Genomic DNA, 23,082 nt, shown 5'->3' with positions numbered 1-23,082 from the left:
AGGGTGGGTCGATTTGTATGGACGATAGTTAACCGATATCGCGCCATCGATTTTTCGATAGGATTTAGGTTCAGAAAAAAAGTTCCACTACGCATACCCAAAAAAATAATTTTCGGGCTTGCGAAATGTAATTTTTTTTGACTTTTTACGACTTTGATTTTTAAGATTTTTTTCATGACCTACTAAGAAAAATTTTCATATGCATACCCCGTCCGAATCAAAAATGTTATCGCCAACGTTTTTAGCGGACATTTTTGGGTCGGACATATGAAAATTTTTTTAGTAGGTCATAAAAAAAACTTAAAAATCAAAGTCGAAAAAAGTACAAAGAAATGAAATTTCGCAGGCTCGTAAATTATTTTTTTTTGGGTATGCGTAGTGGAATTTTTTTTACTGAGCCCAAATCCTATCAAAAAATCGATGGCGCGATATCGGTTAATAAAACGACCCAGTCTAATGTACACTCTTTAATTTTCTTAATTGGTTTATACCAGCCCTGATTTTCTGACTTATTTATGTTTAAACCCTTATATTTTTTAGTGTAAATTTACGCACTGATTTTCTGATTTGGTTTATTTTCACTCCTATATTTCCCTTATTTGATATGTATATTCCGTTCGTGACTATTTTATTGTGTTTACGTCCACTCTCTAATTTTTTAGATTAGTTTGCGTACATTTCCTTATTCTATGTTTTAGTTTATTTATACTTCCCGATTTTTTTGCATTGTTTATGCCCACTCTCCAATTTTCCGACTTAGTTTTTATCTGCTCCCTCATATTTTGATTTGGTTAATTTAAGCTTACTCCCTTTTTACGCACATTTCCTGATTAGTGATGAGATCCACTTGTTGATTATTTTATATTCACTCCCTGGTTTAGAAATTTGGCTAATGTGTACTATCTGCTTTTCTACTCCCTATTTTTCTTATTTGCTCCCCTCACCCTTATTTTCTGATTTGGTTTATGCCAACTCTTTGATTTTCTCAGCTGGTTCAAGCTTACTTACTGATTTTCTGTCTTGGTTTATGACCACAGCCTGATTTCTGATAAGGTTTATGTTCACTCAATTGTTTCCTGTCCCCTCGCTAACTTTGTTTATATTCACATCCAAATTTAGAGATTTGGCTCATGTATACTACCTGATTTTCTAATTTGGTTGGATATTGCCTGACTCTTAATTTGGTTAATGTCCAATTATTTTTAGAGTTTTATGTCCATTATTCGATTTGATTATTCTCATTTGATATGTGCCCACTCTCTGATTCTATTTTTCCTCCTATAAGAAAAAAAACAAAATGTATATACTTGGCGCAATTTACCTCCGATGAGATTAATGCCGAGTTTCTTATCCAAAGTGCCTCGTGCTCCTTTTAATTTTCCCTAAATAATTGGCGGGACGGGACCTACATGTTTTATGTCAACTCCGAACGGCATCTGCGAGGGAGTTGAATTTCCACTGAGAAGCGTTTTATGGCAGACATATACTCGGAGTGTTTTTGCAAAATCACTTCCGAGGGGCGACTGCGATAAGAAAAATTTGTTTCTAATTAAAAAAATATTTTCTAAATTTTTTATTTAAATTTGCCGGGAAGTTGAACCCAGGATTCTCGGTGTAATAGGCGGATCACGCTACCATCACGCCACGGCATTTGCTTCCGCTTATGTCCACTCTCTAATCCTCTGATTTGGTTTACATTCAATATCTGTTTTTTTTTAATTGCCTGATTTATTTCAAGTGCAATTCTTGCTTTTTTGATTTGGCTTATAATCACTCATACTCATATATATCAATCACGGTACTTTACTCGCTGTTTTTTTATGGAGTGAGCAAAACTATTTTCCTGAAACTGTCTAATATGCATATAGATTAATTCTAGTAATTGTTGGCTTGATGCCCGCTCACTCGTAGATATTTTTTTATATCTGTTACTATTCTTGAACTTCTATTCATGTTTTTTTTCTTATTGTTATTTTATGATTATTTATTTGTTGAAGTAGGGGAAACGCAAAAGAATTTGAGTCTCAACAGCTGTGATGTAGCCACCCAGGTATGCCATGCTGCGACGCAAAGCAAACACACAGTAGGGGGAAGAGAAAGTCTCCCTAATATAGCTCATTTATTAAAGCTCTACTTTTATCTATTTAAAAAGTACGCTTGCATGCTGGTTGTTGGTATTGTTGTTAGTGTTGTGTACATCATTGAAATACTTGTTATTGTTATTGCAGTCAGCTGGTTAACCATCTGAAGCTGTAGCTCGCCAAATTGCTCGTAGACTGCGCGATGAGACGCATCATCGTGAGACCCTTTTGTAGAAAATTTATGCTCGTAGGCAGAAAAAAAAAACAACAACAATAAAAATAAGGTAATGCTAAAGGGAAATGCAACAAAAAGGCAAAAATGAAAAACTGAACTAAAAAAAAAATTAGGAGGAAATTATAAGCTTACATTTTACATATTTTCGGTATCGAAAAAGTAGGCGTCGTTATAGTTCGATCTTGATTTTTCTCAATTTCAACATAATCTGGCTCCCAACCAAATTTGCTGGTTTTAACGGCTTTTAATTTATGGCCGCCGTGGTGTGATGATAGCGTGCACCACCGCCTAGCAAACAAGGTTTTTCAATTAGAAGAAATTTTTTCTAAGCGTGGTCGCCCTTCGGCAGTGTTTGGCAAGCCATCCGAGTGTATTTCTGCCATGAAAAGCTCTCAGTGAAAACTCATCTGCCTTGCAGATGCCGTTCGGAGTCGGCATAAAACAAGTAGGTTCCGTCCCGCCAATTTGTAGGAAAGATTAAAAGGAGCACGACGCAAATTGGAAGAGAAGCTCGACCTAAGATCTCTTCGGAGGTTATCGCGCCTTACACTTATTTTTTATTTTTTAGCGTAAACAATTGTCTTCTTTGAAATGTAGGTGATGCCTTGCCCATTTTCCAGAATTTTACTGACTTTGAAACTTGCGACGTATTATCAAAGATCTATTTCATCAGTATCTTGGTATTCGCTAATCTTTTCCTTTCTTCGAAAGTTTTTATATCGTGAATTTAGGCTTTGTTACATTCCGATTTTCAAATAATTAATTTCAAACATATTTTTAGCACGAAGTCGTGTTATTATTCTATTCTTGTAAGTAGGCTGTGACAAGTCCATTTTCCAAAATTTTAATAAATTTTAAATTTCAGTCACGGTTTCAATACGATACCAAAGTTTCTTCGGTTCCCCTGTATTCGCTAGTGAGGTGCAAAATATATTGTATATTTCGAAATTTTCGATTTCGAATGAGTAGGGGCGGTGACACAGCAATTTCCCACAATATTACTGAATTTTTAACTTTTATCCCATGTTTTTTTCCCATATTTTCGTGTGTTCGAAATTTTCGATATCGAAAAAGTAGGCGTGGTTGTAGTTCTATTTTCTTACATTCAAACATTGAACCAATTTTTATTCAGTCATATTTCCAGTATCCATTTTGTATACATAGAAATTTTCAATTTCGCAAAAGTAGGCGTGGCTATAGTCCGATTTTCTTGTTTTCGATATTAATGCACTCTGTATTCAAACAAATGCATGTACAAAATTTTATTATTTTCCACGGCTTTTGATTTACGCTTCCCAACGGTTTAAACTTCTTCCTTTTTGTTATTGTTGTTGTAGCAGTGCTTCGCCCCATCCAATAGGTGTGACCGATCACAAATTGTCATCAATATCCTCTAATGGGAGCCCAAGGAAACTTGCTGTTTCAATAGGGGCGGACCATAGTGAGAGGGGTGTTAGAGGCGTTGGGTCCACATTACAATTGAAGAGATGGTTGGTGTCATGTGGGGCCACATTGCAAGCAGGGCCTACATTTTGTATGTCAGGGTTGATTCTGGATAAGTAAGAGTTTAACCTGTTACAGTATCCAGATCGAAGTTGAGCTAGAGTGACCCGCGTTTCCCTAGGGACTGTGCGTTCCTCTTCTGCAAGTTTAGGGTATTGTTAACTTCCTTCCGCTTCCCAAGGCAGAAGTTTCTATGTACCGGAGCAACTCGGGATTTTTCCCGACCGAGGACTGTCATTTCATTGTAACTTCTTCCTTTCAATATAGGTGGTGCCACGCCCATTTTGCGAAATTGTATTAAATTTGCGGCTACCATAAATACATTTTTAAAATTTTATAAGTTTCTCGGTATTTTTTAATGAATTATACTTTTTCCCTGTTCTTCGACATTTTCGATATCGAAGGGTGGTGCCACGCCTATTTTACAAAATTTTACTAAATATGTAACTTGCATAATAGGATCAGTACATTAGCCAAGTGTTTTTCGGTTTCTCTTATGCTTGCTAGTGAGTTACACTATAATATGTATGTATATTCCAAAATTTCCACTGCGAAAAAGTGGGCGTGGCTATAGTTCGATTTTCTGGTTTTCTATATTAGTTTATTCTGTTCCCAAAAAAATATTTGGACCAAATTTTGTTACCTTCACCAGTTTTGGTTTATGCCACACAATAATTTTAAACGTTTTTTTTGAATGTAGGCAGTGCCACGCCCATTTAAAACAAAATTTACTGATTTTGCGACTTGTATCAATACATTTGTAAAATTTAATACGTTTCTCGGTATCCGTTTGTGAATTATACCTGTTTTCCATTCCTTGGAATTTTCGATATCGAAAAATTGGGCGTGGCTATTATACGATTTTTTCTATTTTCAATACAAAAATATTTCCTATCCAAACAAACGCGCCTTTGTAAAGATATCTCAATTTCTTTTCTAGTTATCCTCTCAATGAAAAATGGCAATTTCGAAAAATATTTCTTTCTCTTCCGTTAGACGGTCAAGGCTCATCCGAAATCTTTTTCGTAATTGCTATTAGGTCTATATCTTTCACGATTCATTTTAACCCTAACAACCCAGCTTTATTGATTAACGTTATAACATCATGTGTGCAGCTGCAGCTGGGTATAAAAAGTTGTACAAACAGCATAAAGAGCTAATCACAAAATTCACAACGACAAAAATAAGTAAATAAATAATTACAAAGTTTGAAAGCAAAAACGAAAAGTGAATTTCCAAATAAATAAAAAACAATTTGGAAAACAAATAGAGTCAAAGAAAAAAGTGAGTTTCCTACACCTTCCGCTCCCAATTGTTGTTACTATTACTTTTTATTTGCTCAATTTCAATTTTGTTTTATTTTTTTCTGCAAACAAAAGTTTATGTCATTTATTTTCATTTTGCATGCTGAATTCCCCATCGTCCGCCACTCAACTATCCGCCATCCGCTGTCCATTGAAGCGTGCGCCAAATCTCAGAAGACTCACTTAACATCACGACGATTTTCGATTTTCGCCAAAAAAATCGTTCATCCCATGACTTAGCCAAAGAAAAATTCCAATCAGCGCCAAAGCGGGCGGTTATAAGGTTAGAAATGGCAGCACCAAATACATGCATGCCTACAAAATACAGATGCTCCTATATTCGAAAAAAAACAACAACGCGAAATAACACAAATAAATACAACAAATTTTGAGTCAAACATGCCGCGGTCAAAGCAGCGACAGATTGGCCCGGTCAGTTCGATATGCATGCAGCCATTTATGTACGAATACTTGGCGCAAAGGAGAAAGTTCAAATGTTTACTTACAAAGCTTGAAAAATAAACAAAAACTGCTGTAAAAAAAAATTGGAAAAATTAGCAACGGTAGGGCACACAGCAACTCAATAATTGTTTGTATCGAATTTGTTTTTTTTTCTGTGCTCACAACAAAAAGGGTCAAATGGGATTAAGTCTGTGATTATTTAAGTATCACTTGTACTTGTTGTTGAAGTTACAGTTAATGTCTCAGTGATCGCTTAGTAGACAAAGTTGGTTTATTTAAATGAAAGAGACTGCAATTTCAGCGTAAAAGATCTTGAAAAATCCCGCTTGCGAAATTTCACTATAAAAAAAAAAAAAAACAAAAGAAAAATTTAAGAAAAATGTCTTGCTTTGTCGCCTTAAATTTAGACTTTGTTATTATGATTTGTTCTGTCTCAAGCTGGACAGTCAAGCATGAAGTGACTCTATGATTCCACATTATTGCCCTCCGTGTAGCTGCACCAGGAAGGGTTTTCCAGTTTGTTAAGACATATGACATGGACGCCAATTGTACAGTGACCCGAAAAGCGCAGGATTCCTTGATTCGCAAAAGTTTCTTGCGAATTCCGTTTGGCTACTAATATTTCAGAGTGGTAAAACCTCAAAACCTTTCTGGTTGTGGCTCCAGTTCGAGGGTAGCTTACTCCTCCTATCTGTATTGAAGAGTCGCCCACCGGAAATTCTGCAAATTTTGAATGCTTGTCCTTCTTCCTGTAACCTGTCTTCAAACAGATATATTGAAAAGCGCTATTGTTCGCCAAAGAGATGTGCCTTAACATAGCATTTAACGCGGTTTCGTAAGAGTCCGAAATCACGGCAGGCGTCGCAGGCATAAGCTCCTCTAACTTCCTGCAATACAGATCTCACTTAGTGTCTTATAGGTTTCTAAAAGATATTTTATCGATACATAATTTATTTATCATGAACTGAATATACTAGTGGTTCTAGACAAAGACCCTATAACCCGATATTTGATCTACCAGATCTATTAACAAGAAAAATGTGTGAGATGTTCCTCTCTTACATACACACAACCCTTCATATACCATAAAAATTAATCTACTGAATTCCCCTTTTTTGCTGCTGCTGTAGCCGCAAAAGCAGGATCCCAAGGTTAAGGAAATGTTGCGGTTGTTGGCAGTTCTTTGTCGGATATGAACAGGGCGCGCTCCGGTACTAGCGACTTCTGGTACTAGCCCGATCGCCATTCGAACGATTTCTTTTGATCCCTCCAGTCTTCGGATCTGTGAATTTTAATCGCCTCTTACGACAAACATGCCTTTCGGAGGATTATTCCAAGCCCCAAAACTCGCTGAGGGTAGAACTAACCCGTCAAAGCGGTATCGGAGCTCCCCTAGATGCTATAGTACCCTGTTGCCTCGGCACCAACAATCACTTTGACTCCTCCCCAACTTGCTGCGGCGGTGAACACGTCTATAAAAACAGGTGGTGGCTCCGTGTCATTCATTGCCTTGTGACACTTATGCGGAAACTGAGCGCAAACTACCGTTGCCTCGCCCGAGGTTAAATTATATAAATAACAATAAAAAATCTTTAGTGTAATTTTTGACAAGCCTACAAGATATTGGCTTGCTTGCTTTGCCGCGCAAAAATAGATTATATTTTATTTTTCCGTACTTAATCCAGAAACTTTCCCACAGTTGTTACCGACCCACGGCTCTTGGCTATTGAGTTTATCCTTCTTGCCTAGTTCGAAACAAACCAACACATTCGCAGAATCTGCCTTGGAATGCTGGAAATCGGACTGACGAATATCCAATGCCATCAAAGCTGATGGACTCTGCATTCAGCAGAATCAGCCCTTCCCGACGTGAAGGAACGGTTTCATTTTCCCTGAGACTATCTGGTTAGTCGGGAGGCTTTGGTTGGGGTATCGCAACACCTGAAGTGTCTTCTTCGGCTGCAGAAGAAATCGCATTTTCCGTTCGTTTCACCCTTGCTGCTCGCGTGTATCATTTCACATCGGTGTGGGATCTTAACTAACTGCGATGCTTCTGGTCCAGGCCAGCATCCGACATGTTTCTTAGAAATCTGAATGGCATCTTTTCCACGACAGCACATACAGCCTCCGTCTGTTGTGTCAATTGCGAATTTTGAGAGATCTATAACTTGTACTTGCTTAGACTAAAATTGGACTATAAGTGGGCTGCGTACTCAAAAAAATTCTGAGAACTCCTAATAAAAAGTTCGAAATTTTTGTAAAACTTTCGAATTTTTTCGAAAACGTTTTTACTTTTGCTTTACATATACATAACACTGCAACAGCGGGCTGTGTGTTGGACCAAGCCAACTTTTTTGTAGAGATTGAGGCTTATGTAGACCAAGTACGATCTCCGTTTTTTGAAAAAAAAATAGATATTGGCTTTCGAAGTTCGAAATTTTACATTTCGAAATTTTATTTTTTTGTTAACGCGTTCAGCAAATTAAAAAAAGTAAAAATGTGGTCGTGGTCCGCCTTTTATTTGAATTGCTGAATTCTTTTTTTGAAAAATTACAGTATGAGCAATTCCAGTGGAGACTATGTGCAGGCATGGAAGTAGTAGCCACTATCATAGGACTATCTGACTTTTCACCTTCTATAACAGTTATTATATATATTAAATTTCTCAAAAAAAGAATTCAACCCTTCAAATAAAGGAAAAAAGCGGACCACGACCACATTTTTACTTTTGTAATTTGCTGAACGCGTCAACAAAAAAAAAAAAAATTTCGAAATGTAGAATTTCGAACTTCGAAAGCCGATATCTATTTTTTGGAGGCTAACTTCGAAAAACGGAGATAGTACCTTTTATATTTAAGACTCAATCTCCTCAAAAAAGTTGGTTTAGTCCAATACCCAGAAAAAAGTTGATTTTTCGCATAGTGTAATTACAAAATTGATTGCATTTTTTCGTAAAATATCGAAAACAAAACCCGAGAATTCCTATATAATCCAAAAATTATTCGAACGGTAAAAGCCGTCTTTTTCAATATGCCTTAAGCACACTTATGTATTTATTATTTGCCTGCAAAAAAAAAAAAACAATTTTTTCTCAAGTTGCGTGTCTGTTAAAATTTGACATGAAAAAATTTATGTCTGACTTTTTTCTAGTTTATTTCTCTTGCAGCGGCTCATTTATCATCATTTCAACCGAGTTTATTTTTATAGTGTTCTCACTTTCTGCAAAGCGTTTTAGGTGAAAAGTTGTGAAGGATTGTTAATCTTTCATTGTCTATTTGGCTAAACAGAGCTATTAATTTAATTACTGACCCAAAAATTTTTACACATACATACATGCGTTTAGAATACATGAAAATAACTGCGCCCTTGGATAAGAGCAAATGATCTGTATTGAAATAATTTTTTTTGACGGTTCGATTCAGTTAATTATTTCCTTTACTTATTTAAGTTTAAGAGCAACGGACTTGCTATGGACCAAAAGTGTTCACTGTGAATTCTCAAGGTCATTATGGCCATGCGTGAATTAGAAAGGCACCAGCTTCCTTCTCAAACTGAACAAATCTGCGGTGAGGGTACTTACGGGTGTCATCACGGGTCATTGTGCTATCGCACCAATGCTCCGACGGTGGCGAATACCAACAAGCTCCCTCTGCAGAAGCTGTCAATCTAACCTAACCCTATTTAAGTTGTGATCATTTCAAAGCTGGTGTACAGCAAATTTAACTTTTTTGCATTGTTCTAAATGGCATTTCACCGGGTCAAGGTGCTTCTGACCTTTTATATACTAAACGGCAGCCCTTTAGAGCGCACATGTGTTGTAACTGATCTACGCGTTATATTTGATCCGAAATTTAGGTTTGCCATACATGTCTCAACTACTATAAACAAAAGCAATTGGTGTACCAAGATTTATCAAACGTTGGGCTAAATAGTTTGATTCCCCTTATTTCACCAAGGTCCTTGATACCTCGCTGGTACGTCGTATTCTCGAGCATTGTACATGTGTTTGGTCTCCAAACTATCAAAATCATATTAATCGGATTGAAACTGTCCAGAGATTGTTGTTGTTGTTGTAGCAGTGCTTCGCCCCATCCACAATAGGCGCGAGCGATCACAAATTGTCATCAATCCTCTAACGGGAGTCCAAGGAAACTTGCAATTTCAATAGGGGTGGACCATAGTGAGAGGGGTGTTAGAAGCGTTGGTTCCGCATTACAATTCAAGAGATGGTTGTGTCATATGGGGACACATTGCAAGCAGGACATACATTTTGTATGCCGGGTTTGATTCTGGATAGGTAATAGTTTAACCTGTTATAGTACTCAGTTGAGCTAGAATGACGCACATTTCCCTAGGGAGAGTGCTTTCCTCTTCTGAGAGTTCTGTGTATTTTTCTTTAAGAACTGGATTCGTCGGGAAATTCCTGACAGAGGTCCGACGCCTGTTTGTGGATATCACTGAGGACCTGCTTGTGCTTTTTTGCTTCATACGGCTGTGTTCTCAGGTGCCGTATTTCCTCATAATGCTTATGGAGAAGACCCCTTAAGCCCCTGGGAGGTGTAGCCTCATCAATCAGATGTCTGTTGGGATGCCCAGGTTTCTGGGTTTTCAACAGAAACGATTTGTTCAGCATTTCATTTCTCTCCCTGACAGGGAGTACTCTCGCCGCATTGTATAGGTGGTGTTCTGATGCAGTGTTTTGGCAGGCCTGTTGGGTATTACTCGGAGTTATGTTTATTCACAAGCTCATCATCGGCGTAATTCGCTCCTCTGACCTGATCAGTCGTCTTAATTTTGTTGTTGTTGTTGCTAGGACCTCCAGACATTTGGTGCCTTTCCATTTCCATCTATGACGGCAAAATGTTGTCAGAAAGAGTCCTCTGCATCATTGGTGCTCATGTTACTATGATTTGTATAACTGCATTAGTTTGGAATGTTCATTTGCCGCTTAACAGTCTGCCATACTTAGCCTGATATCTTAATTTATTTTCTTATGCAATGCGATGCCAAATTTGTTTCTAATTTCTTAATTTTTTTTCAATTTCTTAGTTTTAATTTTATTTATAGCTTTGTAACTACATGCATGTCTTGTCTATTAAGGCCTAAACACATTCGAATTTCGCGTCGTTTTGGCGCTGTAATAAAGTAAATTTTTGTTAATAGAGAATTGCTTTTACGGTTTTTGGAGCATTAGCTTCTCTGAAAAATATGGTCGGACGAGTGCATGCCTGACAACTGGAACTAAAGTGTTCTTTGCCCGGTCCACAAGAAAGGGCATACTTAAACTGCGCCAAATATTGCGGAATCACCCGTCTTAATATCGCAGGTCCTGTCAAGCGTATTGTGCCAAAGATTACCCACCGTAAATCGGCTGATTTACCCTTATCAGTGCGGATTCAGACCTGATAAACTAACCATCCACCCGATTTTTACTATGCGCTAAATCTTGGAAAAGCTCGCGATAAAAGAATTTACACACATTGCCACTTCGTCGATCTTAATACCGCCTTCGAAGCACGAAGAGGAGCTGCCTATATTCCGCTATGTCAGAATTTGGTTTCACCGGAAAAGTTTTACAGCTGTGCAAAAAGACGTTGAGCAACACCATCAGCTCAGTCGGAATTGGGGAGGACCTCTCCGAGCCATTCGAAACTAAACGATAATTCAGATAGTTAGATTTCTTCAATTTGATGCTAGAGAAAGTAGTACAAGCTGCAGAACTTAACCGCTCTAGAGCAATGTTCTATTAAAGTTTGCAATTACTGGCGTATGTTGACGAAAAAGCAGCAGAAATATGGGTTTGATGGTGAATGAGAACAAAACGAAGTACCTGCTGTCGACATGCAAAGAGTCAGCACATTTGTGGCAACCACGCGGCTGTTTCCGGACGCCCAATTAATTTTGAAATATTTTCGAAACATTACGACTCTTTTGGTTTTCCTTTAATGAATATTTCCGAACACTTTGGAGATAAGTTCGTAGTTTTTTTCGGTGACATTTTAGGGTTATTTTCGGATTTTTTTTTAGGCCATCTCTGGTATGCTTTCCAAGATCATTTCGAAATTTGTTTGAAATGTTTTAGGGATCATTTTGGTCTATTTTTCAACGTTTCACGACTATCTCCGGGTTATTTCGGGATATTTTCAGTAGTGCTTTCGCTCGTTTCAGTATATATTTAAAGGATTATAAGGTACCATTTTGTATCATTTTAATTTTTTTTTAGTTTATTAGACTTGAACACCTTATTTTTGTTGAGTGTGTCAGCGCTGGACTAGGTAGGCAATTGAAAAGTAAAGTCCTCTCTCGGCGAAGGAAAATCATACTCTACAAGTCACTTATCGTACCCGCCCTGCTATATGGGGCAGAAGCATGGACCATGACAACAGCAGATGAAGCGGCTTTGGGAGTGTTCGAGAGAAAAGTTCTTCGAAAGATTTATGGACCTCTACGCGTTGGCGATGGCGAGTACCGAATAAGATTTAATGATGAGCTGTACGAGCTATACGCAGACATCAACATAGTCCAGCGAATTAAATCGCAGCGGCTGCGCTGGCTAGGCCATGTTATGCGAATGGAAGATGATGATCCGGCCAAGAAAGTGTTTCTATCGGAACCCGCCTATGGAAGCAGAGGTAGAGGGCGGCCCCCACTACGTTGGAAGCACCAGGTGGAAAACGATTTAAACTCGCTTGGTGTGACCAATTGGCGCCGGTTGGCGGAGCGACTGGCGCGCCTTGTTGGACGGCCATGACCGTTTACACGGTTAAGCGCCAATTAAGTAAGTAAGTAAGTAAGTGTCAGCGCTAGGTCCAAGCAATTCTGGAAAAGTGGCAAACATGCAACCTTTACCAACATAAACTTTTGACGATATTCTATGTTTTCTTTGTTAACGAAAACTCTGTTAAATAATAGTTAGTAATACATTTGAATTTTGTCGTATATATATTTTATTTTTCCATTCAAAGACTCATTCATAAATTTCTAATGAAATCTCTCTTTTTCGTTTTTCAGGTATGTACCGTATCTTCCAAAACTAGTGTAGGTGGCAATGGAACTCTTTCTAATCTTGATCTTTTGTATAAAGCATAAAGGCAAATTTTTAACTCAACTGCCACCAGTGTAACGGCAGCGATAATACATATTTCCGTTTTAGTATTGACAAATATTTCATTTTATAACAGAGCTCTTGTATTTACATTTTACATTTACATAGTTAACCCCCCCACATGCCACACACTATTTTCTGCCAATGTCCCATTGCTTTCAGTGCCATCTAGTAGTATACGATGTACGCATACATTTATACTGGAGTTCACCATACTCTTTGGCTCGTCTTTTCTTTCGCACAGCGGCTTGCATTTCGTGAAGGTGAACTTAGCAAACACGAACAAATAAGGAAGTCTAAGTTCGGGTGAAACCGAACATTACATAACCAGCTGTACACTTGAAATGCTGTTGTTGTTTGTTTTGTGTGCTTAATAATGTTACAAGGCTGCGTAATATTACATATACATATGGATCTATTCTGAACTAATAATCTTCGAGTTATGGCTCCCGAAACATAGAAAATTGCTTAGTCATAAAAGGGGCGGTGCCATGCCCATTTTTTTAAAATTTGAACTCTTTCCTATTTATTGTTATAAATCCACTTGGGAAATGAAATACCATTGATATAAAGCCCTTTTAAAAATCTTTTATATAAAAGTATGCTTAACCGATTTTGTTAATTTTTCTTCAAAGCATTCCTTATAGTATAGGCAACTTCTCTGCCGAATTTTCTTACGATCGGTTTAACGATTTTTGACTTATGATTAATAGTATTTGAAAAATTGATTTTATCACAAGTGGGCGGTGCCACGCCCATTTTAAAAAATGTTTTCAAATTCAAATCACATGGTTTATTGTCTGATTATAATAAGAAATGATGATGTGATCTGAACTGTTTGCCTGTCCATCATCTCGAGCATTATCCAGCGAAATTTGGCGCGTGGAACCTTTACTAAGCGCTAGCAAATGTTGTTGTTTTTACTTGTTTATTCATGAGCAAACAATACAAGGTTGCTGCGTATATTTGGATTATTATTAAGTTTTTTTTCTGCAGTACATACATACATGCATACTTACCAGTACATATTTACCAAAAAAGAAACATGATTGTGTTCCTGAGCATATAAACAAAATTTTGTTTTATTTTTGTAGGAGATACGCCAACTTTCAATGCAAAATCGTTGGAGAGCTTGTAGTTTGTATATAGTTCTGGATATATGAATGGACATACCACGTAGGAAAAAAATGCCATACTCGGCTGTTTCTATTGCATTCAGAAACACTGTTAGTTCATTACCAATTCATTTCATTTTAATCAACTGACCAATTTATTATGACGATGCTCTACAGCATGAATATTAATTACTCCTCGGTGCAGTTCCTTTCGATGGTTTCAACCTCGTATTATATTTTAAAATTTTACTAAAGCAGTTCGTTGGTCGGATATATATTAAATATGAGAAGGTTCAATAAAATTTTTCCTAGCTACTTTTGAAACTGAACAGATCTAGTTCCAAACTAACCTGCTCGTCTTTATTACTCTCGTTCTGGCCACGAAGTTTCCGTGATTAATTATTACTTTTCCTGCAGGGATGTTTATTTGTATGAATTGGTTTTTAATATTTGGCTTGAGCGTATATTTGGTTGCGTTGTAAGAACAAAAGGGCAAAAATTCATGGAATTCTTTAATTTGATATGAAATTGAAATGAAAATTGTACAAAAAATAAAGAAAAAGTAGAATAGAAAAGAGGGTCAATATCAGTCCACACGTCAAATTTCAACATTCTAGGTGTATTATTTACTAAATAATCAGGTTTTTTGTGTTTTCCAAAATGTTATATATATAAAAAGTGGGCGCGGTTATCATCCGATTTCGCTCATTTTCAATACCAATCTATTCTGAATAGCTCGCGTACCAAATTTGGTGAAGATATCTCAATATTTACTCAATTTATCTTGTTGTAATAAAATTTTTTTTCGATACTGATGATTTAGATATCTTTATCCAACCGTTATCCAATCAAAGTTATAATACCCTGTGCACAAGTACAGCTGGGTATAAAAATAGTGTGTGGCATGTGGTAAACTCCTCAATTTGTTCTTCTGAATGATGGCGAGGGAAATTACGCGGGGGGTTACCTATGTAAATGTAAACTGTAAATACAAGAGCTCTGTTATAAATATGTTATTTTTTGATTCTGTGATGTTACGTGTCTACAACACCGTTGCATACTGTTAGGCGCGTCATTGCAACACAAAATACGCTTGCTTGAATATTTTTGCACGCAAAGTGTTGTAGAGTTACGAATATATGCTTGGGTAAATGGAAATGAAGACTTGTAGATACATATTTCAAGAAATACAATTGAGATCAGAGATAACGAACGTGCCGATCTTTTAGTGATGCTGAAGAAGTTTTGAGGAGAAGTAGTACCAATATATCGAAATATACGCTTGGGGCACGCTAGCATGCCGAATACTTAAAATTTCGGAACATTTTAGTAGAGCCTGTGATTGTATTCCATTTTCAACACAGCTTCATATAAACCCAGAGGGTTTCTTTCAAATTTCTGTTTACAGAAATGGACCAGGAACCAATCTTTACCTAAAAACATTTATGATTCGTTTTGCGAGAACGTTGGAACCTTATTGGCTGAATTAGGAAAGCGAGTTATAAAAGAAAGGGAGTTATAAAAGAAAGGGAAAAGATAGCTTCCTAAAGAGTAGTGTTCGTAAGAAGTTTACTTTTCGGTCAGAGGACCAAGGACAGAGGTGTTCGAAAATTACTTATTTATGGTTCAATAACTTGAAATATGGGAAGTAGCTACAATTTTGTATAGACTAAGATATACCACACTTTTTTAACGCGAAGTAACCTTGGGACCAATTTCTCAGAAAAATTGTTTTACGATGCGATTTACTAAAAACTTAGAGAATGAGGCAGGCCTCTTTTCACCGGATCTGGGTGTAGAGGTCTTTTTTCGCCTACCAGAACACTGTAGTGTTTACCAAGCGGAATTGCTGGCAATACATAGGACTGTGAATCATCTCGGGTCTATGCCTAAGGATGGTAAACGGGTGTTTATTTTCTCAGACAGCCAGGCCGCATTAAAGACCCTGGACTCATTTGTCGACAATGCAAAGTCGGTCACTGAATGCCGCAGATCTCTTAAAGAGATGGCTCAGAACTTCAGTATCAGCCTTGTTGGATACCTGGGCACAGGCATATTGAATGCAACTGCAGAGCATACGAGCTGGCCAGAAGAGGCACCACCGACCATACCCTTCCAGGGAATGATTCGGTAGGTATACCAATGGCCACTTTCAGGCTTCGTGTTACCACAAGCACTATAAGAATTGCAAATGGACTATGGTCAGCCATATCATCGTGTGAGACATTCAGGCTAACCTGGCCCTCAAATGACAACGGGCGCACAGGAGCGCTTCTGATTTTAAACAAATCAGTTCTATCGTCCCTGGTAATGGTTCTAACAGGGCATTGTTTAAATGGCACGCATGGTGCTATAATTGGGGTAACGACCTTCGACCATTGTCGCAGCTGCAGATGTATAGAAGAGGACGAGAGTGTCCAGCACCTTCTCTGTCATTGTCCAGCGCTTAGTAGGCGTAGGTTGGCCATCCTTGGTAAACCTTTTCTACATGACCTTGCTAAGGTCTCTAGCTATGAAGTCAAGGCTCTAGCAAAATTTATAAATTCCACGAAGTGGTTTGACCCGCTTTATGCAGGGTAGGGGTTCTCTTTAAGACCGTATAGGGTATTACAATGGGCCCATTGGTGGCCTAAGTAGTGAGTTGTTACCATAGTCTCCAGCTCAGCCCTTGCAACCTAACCTAACCTAATCTGGAGAATGAGGGGAGCGCGGAGTGGGGAGCTAGAGAAGAAGCAAATAGAAAAAGAGAGAGGTGGAGTGTGAGATAACAATTTTTGTTCCATTAAATGTTGCGGGTAAACCAAAGATCGGGCAAGGACACGTTCGCTGGGGTCTGCTATTGAGTTTTAGGGGCACATTATTAACGCAATGAGTAATATTTTCTCGTGTGCACCTGAATTCGTATGATATAAAAGCATTGTTTTACAGTAAACCTGATTGCTTTTGTGAAACTCAAAATTTAGTGAACTCTTTTGCAGTGCGTTAGAGGAGTTTTTAATTTTTTTCAGCCACTCTTAGTTTGCAAACTAAACTCGACTTAATTTTTTCAGTTATCGTTAAGACCCAGCAGGTTTGTTTATTTAAATATAACACCAACAACGCACAGCTTTATCTTTGATACTTTTTTATTTTATTCATATTTATTAAAATATACAAAAATTATAAGTTATTCAGTATACAAGTGTACAGTATTCTGGTATCATATTAAAAATCATATAAATACAAAATCATATTTTACAAAATAAGGCCATAATAGTAAGGAAACTCAATCACACCTTAAACTAAAAGTTAAACTTAGATTATGTTAACATAAATATTTTAAATCACTACTTTATTTTGGTGCCAATGGAATTATATTTATTTTTGTATGTATACAAATGTGTGTATATGTGTATGAGCTCTTATTGGAAAGCTCCTTAAGACTTGCCTAAAGGAAACCAAAAGCTAGTTAACTTTGAAGATTATTTTGCTCTCTTTTCTTTTTTGAGTGCTTGAACTCTATTGAATAAATTTACATAAGTCCTTACTTATGTTCGAAATAAAAACTAGACAAATAAATTATTATATGCTAATGTAGTGAAGTGTATACAAATTTGGCACAGCAAGTGCAGCTTAAAAATATATTTTTTACTTATAACTCTTTTATTTTATTTCTTTGCTACAAATGTGTGAAATTTTATAAAATTTACAATTGCACTATTATTGTGTTGCTAAATAAAAAATTTTTTTTTGGTATTTTTTATTTCAGTTTTTGCCGTTTTGTTAATTTTATTTCATTTGGTTTTTTTTTTTGAAATAATTTTTTTTTGGATAAATATTTTTTTTTCAACTTTTATTGTTTTTATTCTTGTTTATTTTTATGTTTTTTTTTTAAGTCAAGTTGAATATTTGTTTTAGTTTATTATTAGATGTTCAGTGAAAAAGTATAGCGTATTGAAGCATAGTCACAAAATATGTTCATTTGAAGTTAAGGTTTATTAAAAACGTTCTGAAAATCGTTAACGCATGATTTTTTTGATTTTTTTCGATCGGACAATTTTTTAATGTTCCGTAAATCGTAACGTTTCCGGTTTGTTTAATATTGAAAACTTCCTGTCGCTCAAATAAATACCATTTCTTTTGTGTTTCTTCCACTTGTTTCCGCGACTTTTGCGTCTAATTCACTGCTTACTAGGCATTTCAACACATTTCACGCCACCTTACGGGTATCTGTGCCCTACGCGTTTTGTAGCTCTTAATCTCTCCTTCAGGGAAGCTAACATATTTTTTTAATTGTATATAAAATAATATCTTTAACGAATCAAAAAAGTAGAAAAAATGTCTTTATAAAAAAAGATATTTGAATAAATAAAAAATAAATTCAAAATAAATTTAAAAAACGTATTTTAAAATTAAGTTTTTCAAAAACTTAAATTCAAATATAAATAGCTCTAAAAAATTAAAATAAAGTTATAGCAAATATGTATCACCAAAAAATTAAGAAGCAATAATTTCTTTTATTACGCTAAAAGCAAGGAAAATTATATGCCAAAATATAAAAAAAAATGTTTTTTTTGAATATTAAAACCTAGAAAAAATATTAGATAAAAAAAATTTTATCTAGCAAAAAATATCACTAATAAAGCAAGCTAATGAACAAAAAATTCGGCATGAAAAAAAAATGTATTGACAAAAAAAAAACTAAATTGAGACATCAGAACAAAACTTTAGACAACAAAAAAATAAAATTTAAAAAATTACCAAAACAACAATATTTAGTTCTTCAAAAATTTAAATTGAAATAATGTTAGCTTAAAGAAATAAAATATCTGAAAGTTAAAATTGCAGCAAAATATAATAAATTTCAAATAAGTATCTGTAAAACAAAATTAAAAATCAATGAAATTTAGTTTACTTTAAAAACAAAGAGAAGCGTTTGTCAAAAAATTAAAAAAACCTCAAAAAAATATTTTTTAAAAAATGTAAAACTAGAGAAAATTAAAAACAAGTATTGCGTTAAAAACTGATAAAGTTATAACTAATTAAGCAAAGCGCATAATAATAATGAAAATTTGAGTTGAAAAAATATGTTAAGAGAACAAAGTTAAAGCATAAAAGTCGACAATAAATTGAAATCAATGATAATTTTTTGTTAAAAAATTATTTTCTTATATAGAAAGCATTGTTATCAAAAACTATGTATAAAATAAATAAATGTGGAAAAAAAATATTAATGTAAATAAAACAAAATTTTAATATAACTATCTATAAAGGAATATTTAGTTTAAATGATATTAAAAAAAAGAAAGTCAAACGCGAAACACATAATAAATGTAAACACATAAAGAAATGTAATCACGCTCCCTGATGAAGATGTATAAAAAGCATCGAAACACGTAGAAGAATAGAAAAAAACTGTATCTTTTGTCTTGTTTATATCGACTGAAAAGCTGTTCAAAATAAAACCACAAAAAAAGACTTTAAACAAAATTTAAACATAAAAATCACAAAAATCAAAATTAATTAAAAGAACTGCAAAATTAATTTCACTTCAAATTAATTGTTTTTCTTTTTTTTAATGAAATTAAAAAGCAGAAAACACACGTAATATTAAAAAAAAAATTAAAAATAAATTAAAGTATATAGCATTCATAAAAAACTGCTATTAAAGAATTTCATTTTAAAAAAGAACTAAAAAAAATTAGTTAAAAACACAAATACACGAAAAATTGTGTGGCAAAATTTGAAGTTTTCGCAAAAAAAAATGTATTCAGTATCTGTTGTTTTTTCTTTTTATATGAAAAGCACTACGAAAAATTTCTAAGAATGTCAAAAAGGCAACAAATTTCAATAAAAATGGTACAATTTTCAGAACATTTAAAGCAACGGAGTTATTTAAAATATCGTGATTTCCAGATCATGACTACAATATATTTTACGTTACTGCAGTTCAACAACAAATCGTTAGTATACTCACAACTGAGTGACAGATCACCCTATCTCGGCCGGAGGTTTGAAAACGCCATATTTTAGTTAGAAAAAAAAAAAAAAAAAAAACAGAAAGTCTTTGAAAAAATCTCAATCTCAGAAATGGTCTGAAAATTGTCTCAAAATTTTACTCCAAACTTGCTACCTTAATCCAATTTCAATACTTTCGAACTTTAAAAATAAATTTTGGAGGCATTTGTTGAAAGTAAGGTTATTTTCGCTCTTCCACTCAGTCTTCTTGTTTTTAAAGATGTAACTATGCTTTTTTTCTTTACTTCACTATGGTTCACTGCTAATTCGTTATTTTTCGACCTTTTCCCTTCGTCTTCTCTCAGGTACAATTCAGTATGTCTTTATGTTTGTATTTCTTATGGATTTTGTTGCTTAATATTTTACTGAGTACCTGATTTACTTAGCTTATTGATATAATAAAAAGACTGCACTCTTTAGTTGGCACTCTTGGATAATGCTTGTAATACAAGTCAGGAAGCTGAAATATTTTTTTTTTGAAAAAATATATATTTTTTTATACAAGAAGCACTAAAAGCAATTTTTTTTTTAATATTTTACCAGAGTAAGATATCTACAACAATATATTTCCATCAATCCAATAACATACACGCTTCACTATGCTTAAAACATGTAAATTATGACTTTCAAATTAACTTAAAAAAAAAAAAAAAAATCGAAAATGTTCGAAAAAATTTCGCAATGTTGAATTCATATTTTTTTATAGTACACGAAGCTTTTACAAATAAGTTAAATTATACAATTTTTTTGATTAAAAAATATTTTTCTTACATGCCATTTCGTCTTTTAAAGCATGTTTTTTTTCTGAGTATACATTTCTAACATAAAATCTAACCCACCCTAATCTGACAAACAAGATTAATTGATTTACATTTCATAGCTTTGTAAATAAATATTTCTTAAATACATAAATTAGTAACATAATAACTTAGTAAACTGACATAAGCAAATATTTTGTTTGTAGCATAAATTTACATTTACTTATATAATTAATTTTATTTAAATAGACGAGACTCAACTGGCTCAGTCAGCAATTTCTTTCAATTTTTTTTTTTTTTTTACTAAAATTATGTATTTACATGCCACCCTGGGACTAAACATTTTGCTGCTATAATTATTATTTTTTTTTTATTTAAATTTTTTTTTAAATTATGCTTCCCTTTCTTTTGAACATAAGTGTCTCTTTCACTGAAATATCCACATTTAACTTTAGTTGGAATGTGATCAGCTGCCCGGTTTTCAGATTGAGCAGGTGTTCTTGTGGCTTTGCCTGTTGTTGTTGCTTTAGCTGTTTGTGTATTTGTAATTTTTTATTTTGTTGTACGTGTTGTTTGCCCTTTCTGTACTTTTTGGTGGACCATCAATCGTTGGCCATGCAATAACCGGAATAAGTTTGTATATTATCTTCTAAGAAGCTCTCGCCGGGAATGACGCCCGATTGCGTATGATGGCTTGGACAGTGATGACCTTTCGGACACTGACAAAGTGAATTGATATTGACCTCGTCGAGAAATTCTTGACGTTTGCGTACTGTGAAGAGCTTGCATGGCTGTTTACGTTGACAGCGAATGCGCTGAAAGAGAGGAAGACAGGAAATAATTTTATTGAATTGTGTATGTAAAAAAATTTGTATAAAGTGAAATGCGAATAACAATTTTTACAAATAAAAAGTAAGAATCAAAAAGAGTCAAATAATTAGTTTTTATTTCAGGGCCAAATTTTCAAAATCAATAAAAATCGAAATAAGCTTCGAAAAAGGTGATTATTTTAAAATTTTTTTAAAACCAAGTGAAAAAGTAAAAATAAAATGCTTTCAATTTATAAATTAAACACAGAAAAAAAAAACCTAAAGCTTCGAAAAAGTTTTTAATATAAAATAAAAAGATGATAAAAACTTTCGATTTAAGGCAAACCATGTACTTGGGATTAACTAATTGATTATTTAAAATTTAAAAACGCGCTCTACCTTCATAATTTTAAATCCCAAAATTCTTTCACAAGAGCTATTGTTAAAGTTTTTTAGTCAAAATTCAACAAGACTATGTCTGTATTAAAGGAAAAATTGCCTTCTTTTTTTTGGTTCATTTATATAAAGGCAGTCCTTAAAATTTTTTTATCATCTTTTTATTTTCAATTTTTTAGTACTGCCTACGAAAAGGCAATTGCAACTTTGATTAGTAATTTAAGTAATTCCTAAGTGAAAATTCTCATCTTTATTTATTAAGTGAAAATTCTCATCTTTATTTATTTGTTCAAAATAGCGAGATTTTAGAGAATTAGTGGAATTTTCGCTGACAACACTCGCATCATAACAAGAGAATTTCACCTTGTTTGTCAGCTACTTAATTTGCACAGCTGAAAGTCGTGGTGAAGTTCGCATACGCCTGAAAGTCTAAAAGAATCGTGGTGAAAGTCGCGTACGCCTAAAAGTATGCAAGGACGTGCATTGATTTGGGCCTTCAACGAGGTGGAATTCTTCAACGCCTGCAACACCCAAGAGGTTAGCCATGAAGGTATGGCCTAATCTTCTAAATAGTTCCACTTGTGCGTTACGTAGCTCAAATTTTTTGATCAAACATTGCACTGTCACCTAGTTTTAAACGACATATATTTCAGGTTTCGAGTCTCTAGATATCCAGGAAGTTAGTTAAAAATCTATTGCAAGATTCACAATTTAAAACTAGTTTTCTCAATATCTCGATCCATTCGCCGCCTACTGGAATTTTTTTGATAAAATATTGCATTGTCACTGGGTTCTGATTTACGGCCCAAGTTTCCTAGCTCATCGGGAAGTTACTCGAAAATCAATCGCAAGGTTCCCCCGTTTTTAAAGGATTTGCAGTTATCTTGACTAGCGCGCCACCTAGCGGAACTTTGTTTTCTATAAGTTGTATTGTCACCAGGCCTCTAACTAAGTGCCAAGTTTAAAGTCTCTAGGTAACCGGGAAGTTTGTTAAAACTGGATGGAAAGATTCCCAAATTAAAATTTGTTTTCTTACTATCTCGATCCGCGTGCCACCTATTTTATTTTTTTTGATCAAATGTTGCATTGTCACCGGGTTCTGACCCACGGCCCAAGTTTCAAGTCTCTAGCTCACCGGTAAGTTACTCAAAAATCTATCGCAAGATTCTCCTCGTTTTTCAGGGATTTGTGTTATCTCACTTAGCGCACCACCTAGCGAAATTAATTTTCCTAGTATCTCGATCCATGCGCCACTAGTGGTATTTTTTTTTTGATAAAATATTGCACTGTCACCGGGTTCTGACCTACGGCTCAAGT

The 23,082-nt window shown here is 34.9% G+C and overlaps 2 protein-coding genes across 6 annotated transcripts in view; one reads left to right on the top strand and one right to left on the bottom strand.

Moving 5' to 3' along the window:
- Positions 1–23,082, top strand: part of LOC137253163 (elongation factor-like GTPase 1) — a 467,431-nt gene that overhangs the window by 252,381 nt on the left and 191,968 nt on the right. The gene's annotated exons all lie outside the window — the stretch shown is intronic.
- aos (protein argos) overlaps positions 16,919–23,082 on the bottom strand; it is a 67,407-nt gene continuing 61,243 nt past the window's right edge. For all 5 annotated transcript variants that reach the window (XM_067789651.1, XM_067789652.1, XM_067789650.1 and 2 more), the window contains one exon: positions 16,919–21,375. In XM_067789651.1, the coding sequence (XP_067645752.1) occupies positions 21,163–21,375 (213 nt within the window). In that variant the 3' untranslated portion in view covers positions 16,919–21,162. The remainder of the gene's footprint in view (positions 21,376–23,082) is intronic.

Source organism: Eurosta solidaginis, chromosome 5, assembly GCF_040869045.1.
Source record: "Eurosta solidaginis isolate ZX-2024a chromosome 5, ASM4086904v1, whole genome shotgun sequence".
Taxonomy (NCBI): domain Eukaryota; kingdom Metazoa; phylum Arthropoda; class Insecta; order Diptera; family Tephritidae; genus Eurosta; species Eurosta solidaginis.
This window is presented reverse-complemented; position numbering and strand designations above follow the sequence as displayed.